Source organism: Hyperolius riggenbachi, chromosome 1 (assembly GCF_040937935.1).
Source record: "Hyperolius riggenbachi isolate aHypRig1 chromosome 1, aHypRig1.pri, whole genome shotgun sequence".
NCBI classification, from domain to species: domain Eukaryota; kingdom Metazoa; phylum Chordata; class Amphibia; order Anura; family Hyperoliidae; genus Hyperolius; species Hyperolius riggenbachi.
Genome location: NC_090646.1, coordinates 426,936,746 through 426,944,665, shown reverse-complemented (window position 1 = coordinate 426,944,665; position 7,920 = coordinate 426,936,746). Strand labels below are relative to the sequence as shown.

Genomic DNA, 7,920 nt, shown 5'->3' with positions numbered 1-7,920 from the left:
AGTAGAGTTTCACCTGATCAGTAGGGATGATGAATGACATGCAAATAATGCAGAGTTGATGCTAAATTATGCAAAATCTGTGTGTAAGTTTAGGCAGCTTAAAAGTGAACCAAACAAATTCCAGAAGAGTCCCAGTTATCCAGAACTCAAGCAACCGGCACGCTCTAAAGTAACCGGGAATCACTCGGGGGTCATGGGTCATGCTTCTTTTTTAAAAGTTTTTTTTCTTAATGGTATGTTATGTTACACTGTAGTTTTCTCTTCAAGACTTGTCTTGGTAGATTCATAATTATACAAAAGGTACATCATAAGGCAGAATTATGTAGAAAAGGCTTACAATGTAGTTAAGTTAAGCATTTGGCTTATTTGTACATTTATAATTAAACATTATACAAAGGACTTAAAAAAAACACATTAACACACACATTAAACACCTTACATTATGCTAATTGTACTTTAAAATCTAGGAATATTAAAAAATGATCAGTGTAGTAAATACATTTTAGCAACAAATGCTTTACACCAGTGAAATACATTCAGCATCGGCACTTTTATTTCTTATAGCTATAAGTCAAGTGAATACCGTATATACTCGCAAGCAAGCCGAATTTTTGACCCCCCAAAAGTGGGCCAAAAGTTGGGGGGTCGGCTTGCTTGCGAGTCATGTTTGCTCCTTATACCCCCCCCCCCCCCCCTCCGCCGCCGCTGCTATTAGCTTACCCGGCGGCTTCCCATATCCCTCCCTCCGTCTCCTGCACTGGCTTGTAAATAGTTCGCAGCAGCTCGCCCCACGGCGGCTGCTGTGTGATGACGGAGGAAGCTGTAGGCAGAGCGGTTCCCATAGCAACGGCGATACACATCGCCCGTACAGGAAGCCGCTCTGCCTACAGCTTCCTCCGTCATCACACAGCAGCCGCCGTGGGGCGAGCTGCTGCGAACTATTTACAAGCCAGTGCAGGAGACGGAGGGAGGGATATGGGAAGCCGCCGGGTAAGCTAATAATAGCAGCAGCAGCAGCGGCGGCGGCGGCGGGCGGGGGGGTCGGGACACTATCTACCTATACTGAGCACTATACTAGCTATACTGGGCACTATCTACTTACATTGGGGCACTATACTAGCTATACCGGGGCATTATAATAGCTATACTGGGGCACTATTCTAGCTATACTGAACACTATACTAGCTATACTGAACACTATACTAGCTATACTGAACACTATACTAGCTATACTGAACACTATACTAGCTATACTGAACACTATACTAGCTATACTGAACACTATACTAGCTATACTGAACACTATGCTAGCTATACTGAGCACTATGCTAGCTATACTGGGGGCACTATACTAGCTATACTGGGGCACTTTACTAGCTATACTGGGGCACTTTACTAGCTATACTGTGGCACTTTACTAGCTATACTGTGGCACTTTACTAGCTATACTGAGCACTATACTAGCTATACTGAGCACTACCTACCTATACTGAGCACTATACTAGGGCACTATACTAACTATACTGGGCACTATACTAGCTATACTGAGCACTATACTAGCTATACTGGGCACTTTACTAGCTATACAGGGCACTACCTACCCATAATGGACACTATACTAGCTATACTGGGACACACATGAGGGAATCACACGGCCAGCATTTCCTACCCCCGGCTTACATGAGGGTCAATCATTTTTTTCTGTTTTTTCAGTTAAAAGTGGGGGGGTCGGCTTATATGCGGGTCGGCTTGCTTGCGAGTATATACGGTAGTTTAAAATCTTATATGATGATTCTTCATAATTAACAGAGAACACAGATCTGTAAGCATTATGTTGGCAACTAGGAAGCTATTGGACCAGTTAGTTACAAGTGGAAATGACAATAGATTGCCAACAAAGTAGCGAGAGTTCCTTTTACCTCTTGTCCTAGAAACACTAGGGCAGTACGAGGCAAGTGTTTCAGGGTCTGATAGTATATACCGTTATATCCGAATTCCAGAAAAATGCTATTGTGGGACCAGTGCATTTTACATTAGTGGACTTTAGAGATGGTCAATGAGATATAAATAATTCCAGTTTGCATGCAAACTGCGTGAAGCTTGGAATTGGTCCAATCAAAATTGAGAGTAATTAAGGTCTGGTGCACACCTAGAGCGCTTCTGAGTGCTTTTCAAAACGCTATCACTTTAAAAAAATGCTCGGCTGATGTATTTGAAGGGGATGGATCACACCAGAGCAATGTGACTTTTTCCCGAATGCAAACGCGGGTCCTGCAGCATGTCTGAGGCGATTCAGCCTCAATGTTAAGTATAGGACAGTGGAAAATTGCTCTGAAAACCAATAAAACAGAGCGATTTTCCAAGCGTTTTTTAACAAAACCTGTATACTTGCGGCTCTACTATATGTAAAAAATTGCTACACAAAAACGCACCAAAAATCACTAGCATTAAATAGAAAATCGCAAGGCACATGCCTGGAATCTCCAAGAAAAATCAGTTCTAAAAGCGCTGAGCTTTTGCCATTACGCTAGCGCTTATGGGGCTTGATTCACTAAACTATGATAACTCCTAGCATGACCGCAGTAGCATTTTTGCGCGCAAATTCGCAATTTTGCATGAAACCGCTAGTGCGGCCATGCTATGAGTTATCACAGTTTAGTGAATCAAGCCTGGTCCTTATTTTGTTTTACCTAGTTGAAAGAAAAACTCCATACTTTGCATTAAATTTGCATGCAAGGCAGAATTATCACCATCCCATTGGCTATCTGTATTGGACTTTATGGTGACCATACCAGGGATGATTTTTTTTCACATACAGATTCAATTGATCACTAAAATAAAATAGTTTTATATGATTTCAAATGGAATTCTTCTACAATTTCAAATGATTAAGTTTGCTACCCTGTTACCTTCTGTATTGCTCAGCTCAGGAAAAAACACTATTCAGAGCCAATTGAATCAGTTTTTTTTTCCAACCACACCAATCCATACAATGTTGCCATGGTTTCCAGCAAGTATAGCTAATATTTACCCATATACTGCAAAACATACAGAAGATTGGTGATGCCCAACCTGCAAATACACAAATGTTCCGATTTTCACTTCTCCCCCTTTACCACTATTGATTTTTTGCACCAGTGGTGAAATGTCAAGGGACAAAAAAAAAGTCCACAGAAGCCGTCTCCTTACATTTAGTGTTAGGCACTTTGTGTTGCGAGTCATCTGGGGTAACAGTCACTTCTGCTCTAAACTTTACCTTAAATCCTGCCCTCTAATGCTTCTTGTATTTCAGAAACTATTTGTAAGATGTCCTTTTCTACATTAACTTTCAAGAACTGCTCAGGTGCTGCTGGAGGCTCTAAAGCATCGAACTGTGACTGTAATAATTCCACTGGCATGTAATGTCCTTTCCTTTTCTCCATTCTCTCAGAAATCAGTTCTTTTGAACCTTGCAAATAGACGAAAATGATATCTGATCGCAGATGTTCTTGTGTCGGAGTGTCAGGTGAACATGGCTTAGTCCCAGCAACCAGTCCTTCCCTATAGGCTTTCTTCAGTGCTGAGCATGCCAGCACCACATTCTGGCCGTCAGCTTTCTTGCTTTGGGAAGAAAGAGCACATGTAAGAATCACGTCTTTCTGCTGGTGGTACTATGGTTCTTGCAATAGTTTATAGTACTGTACTTAACCAGTGGGGAGCTTGTAAACCAAGATCTCACCTTTTCCTTGTTAGTTCTGGAGAATATTCCTGAAAGGTGGCCAAAGATTTCAGATGACCATTGCTGTAAACACAAAGTTTGTGCAGAGGCCAAACTTAACACTGGCTGCTACTGAGCCTTTTCAGATCCTCCTAAAGCCCAATATTCAAGCACAGGGTCCCTCTTCATTATCTGGTCTCACTTTCAGCTGAGGACAAGTACATCTAGACTAAGCAAGCACAAGTAAGGGTTTGCTCATGTCCAGTAGAACTAAAACGTTTGTGTGTGACTTTTTCCTCCACGCACAAGTGCTTAGTCCTACTGGGCTTGCACGGGTCTTACTTATTCCTACCCAGTCCAGATACACATGGCCAGAAGAAACCTACTCTACTCACTGAGGTGAATTATAGAGGGATCCTGCACTGGAATGGTGGGTTGCAGGAGGATCTGGATTGACTGGACCATTTAGATTCTCAGATCGCTCCACACCGCTCCCCATGCAATGCACGCAATGAAAACTGTTCCATTGCCGTGCATTGGGTTCAGGCCACCCGCGGTGCGATTCGGCTATGTAGCCGCATCACGCCGCTTCTAATGGAAACTGGCCCTTATGCAGGACTAAGTTGTCCCACTTCCCACAGCTCATGGAGACCAAAGAGCTAAATGTAATTTTTTCTTCTTGAAACAGAAGGTATTTGTGATAAATCAGCTTTACATAAGCAACCGTGGTTTCCCATGATGCATAACTCCTGAATGTGCAAATAATCTCTTTATGCTGCACATCCAGAGCTGCTGGTGTATAGTGAGCCTGCAGCTAGTACAATTTACTGAGCCACACCAATCCTACATGCATACAGCCCGTTTCAGACTTTGGTCCTCATCAGTGTATGGTGTAGACTGATATGGCTCTATGGGATAGGGCTTGGACCAGTACTAAGGAATACTCAGACTACTCATGGTGACCCAGAACCATCAAAAAGAAAAGCTGAATTTTATTTTGCCCCCTTCAAACAGAAGGTATTTGTAGTTATTCAGCTTTAAGTGAGCAACTGGTTTCCCATAATGCATCACTCCTGAATATGCACATTATCTCTTTATAGCCCTGAAAACAAGGCTGCACATCCAGAACCAATGGTGTATATTGCACTGATGAGGACCAAAACAGACTGTATGCATGTGGATTGATGTGGTTCTGTGAAATGTATAAGCTACAGGCTCACTATACACCAGAGGCTCCGAAGGTGCAGCCTTGTTTGCAGGCACATAAAGCGAAATTCTCAGCGGTTCACGGCGAACCGCAAACACAAAGCGAGTTTGACCCGCCCCCTATACCACATCATTGGGCTAAACTTTGACCCTCTACATCACAGTCAGCAGGCACATAGCAGCCAATCAGGCTGCACTCCCTCCTGGACCCCTGCCCCCCTTATAAAAACGCAGCAGCGTCTGCCATGTTCTTACTCTGCTGATCTTGCTATAGTGCGAGGAAGGGGGACAGAGCTTGCTGGAGATAGAGAAAGCGTTAGTTAGGCTGTTGTTAGCTTGCTCCTTGCTGATATTTGTTGCTGAAAGCACCCAAAAACATTTCTTTTGAGAGCTAATGTTCTTCTGATGTGTTTTTTTTGTGTGTGTGTGTGTTTGTGCCACAGAGACTGACACTTCATATATACAGCCCTGTGTGTCGCAGCTGGCCCTTGCTGTACTGTGCCAGGCCCAGCACACTGTATTATACCAGTCACTGCATACCTTTCACTGGATCTGTGTGACTGCACACTGTATTATACCAGTCAGTACATACCTTTCACTGCGTCTGTGGCTCCCTCTCCAGACCGGAATCGAACCCTGATTCCCCGGCCGTTACCCGTGGTCACTTTGGTACTGAGAAAGTACCATGGAAAGTTTATCACACAGTTGAATGAATGGCAGACATGCCCTCCATAACAGATTCTTGTTAAAGGATTTAAAGTTTATTTGTCTCATCATTATACAGCAAGGCCTCGAAAGAGTCCTACTGTAATGTTATTTTTCGTCACTACCTCCCTGAGTCAGGACTTGCCCTCCATAACAGACTCTTGTTGAAGGAACTGCCCAGACAGCAGAAAAAGTAATTTAAAAAAATATATGTAAGCTTTAACAATGGTAGAGAAAGAACCATTGAAAGTTGATAAGGCAGTCAGACATCTGAATGTGTCGTTGCTGTCACGGGGACGTGCAATCGGCCCAAGGATATCTAGTCAGCTCTCGTCGGCAGGTAGTAGCTCTGGAATTACCACAGTTATCAAAGTAACATACAGTGGTTTGCAAAAGTATTCGGCTCCCTTGAAGTTTTCCACATTTTGTCATATTACTGCCACAAACATGAATCAATTTTATTGGAATTCCACGTGAAAGACCAATACAAAGTATACACGTGTGTACAAGTGTACACATGAGAAGTGCAACGAAAATCATACATGATTACAAACATTTTTTTTTAAAAAGCGTTTGTGAACAACAGTTTTCAGATCTTGCCACAGATTCTCAATTGGATTTAGATCTGGACTTTGACTGGGCCATTCTAACACATAGATATGTTTTGTTTTAAATAGGGATGGGACGAATCCACAATTTCTTCGAATCCGAATACGAATCCGAATCTAAAAAGGTTCTCGAATATCTCGAACCTTTCGAATCCCGAATCTAACGAATCCTGCGTTCCGTGGAATGGTTGCCCACAGTATAGGTAGGCAGGCTAGGTGCTCACACTATAGGTAGCTAGGTAAAGGTGCCTTCAGTATAGCTAGCTAGGCATAGGTGCCTTCAGTATAGCTAGCTAGGTATAGGTGCCTTCAGTATAGCTAGCTAGGCATAGGTGCCTTCAGTATAGCTAGCTAGGTATAGGTGCCTTCAATATAGCTAGCTAGGTATAGGTGCCTTCAGTATAGCTAGCTAGGCATAGGTGCCTTCAGTATAGCTAGCTAGGTAGGGGCCTTCAGTATAGCTAGCTAGGTAGGGGCCTTCAGTATAGCTAGGTATAGGGGCATTCAGTATAGCTAGGTATAGGGGCATTCAGTATAGCTAGGTATAGGGGCATTCAGTATAGCTAGTTAGGTATAGGGGCCCTCAGTATAGCTAGTTAGGTATAGGGGCATTCAGTATAGCTAGTTAGGTATAGGGGCATTCAGTATAGCTAGTTAGGTATAGGGGCATTCAGTATAGCTAGTTAGGTATAGGGGCCCTTAGTATAGCTAGTTAGGTAAAAGGGCATTCAGTATAGCTAGGTATAAGGGGATTCAGTATAGCTAGTTTGGTATAGGGGACCTCAGTATAGCTAGCTAGGTATAGGGGCCTTCAGTATAGCTAGGTATAGGGGCATTCAGTATAGCTAGTTAGGTATAGGGACCCTCAATATAGCTAGTTAGGTATAGGGGCATTCAGTGTAGCTAGATAGGTATAGGGACCCTCAGTATAGCTAGTTAGGTATAGGGACCCTCAGTATAGCTAGTTAGGTATAGGGGCATTTAGTGTAGCTAGTTAGGTATAGGGACCCTCAGTACAGCTAGGTATAGGGGCATTCAGTATAGCTAGTTAGGTATAGGGACCCTCAGTATAGCTAGTTAGGTATAGGGGCATTCAGTATAGCTAGTTAGGTATAGGGGCATTCAGTATAGCTAGTTAGGTATAGGGGCATTCAGTATAGCTAGTTAGGTATAGGGGCATTCAGTATAGCTAGTTAGGTATAGGGGCCCTCAGTATAGCTAGTTAGGTATAGGGGCATGCAGTATAGCTAGTTAGGTATAGGGACCCTCAGTATAGCTAGTTAGGTATAGGGACCCTCAGTATAGCTAGTTAGGTATAGGGACCATCAGTGTAGCTAGTTAGGTATAGGGACCCTCAGTGTAGCTAGCTAGGGTACCCCTCCCTCTGTGCGCCTCCTCTGCTCACCCCTTACAAAGAAAAAAAAAGCATCGGCTCACCTAACAAGGGGATCCAGCGCCGAATCCCGCTGCATCCCCCGCTCGTCCTCTTCCGATCCCCCACTCGCCCTATTCTGACCCCCCCCCCCCCCCCCGCGCCTCCTCCGCTCGCCCCTTGCATAGATGTGAGCATTGGCTCACCTAACACCTGCCCTGGATTCCCTACCTGCCGCCAGCGCAGCGCCGCAGACCTCTTGTTTCCTCATCTGTTCCCTCTAGTAACCCGCCCGGCGCTTCAGTGATGACGCGATGCAAAAGCGGATCACT

The 7,920-nt window shown here is 43.9% G+C and overlaps 1 protein-coding gene across 1 annotated transcript in view; it reads right to left on the bottom strand.

Moving 5' to 3' along the window:
* Positions 1–995: 995 nt before the first annotated feature.
* The window catches only part of IDNK (IDNK gluconokinase), a 30,583-nt gene continuing 23,658 nt past the window's right edge, over positions 996–7,920 (bottom strand). The window contains exon 5 of the mRNA XM_068236914.1: positions 996–3,600. Coding sequence (XP_068093015.1) covers positions 3,258–3,600 — 343 coding nt within the window. The 3' untranslated portion in view covers positions 996–3,257. The remainder of the gene's footprint in view (positions 3,601–7,920) is intronic.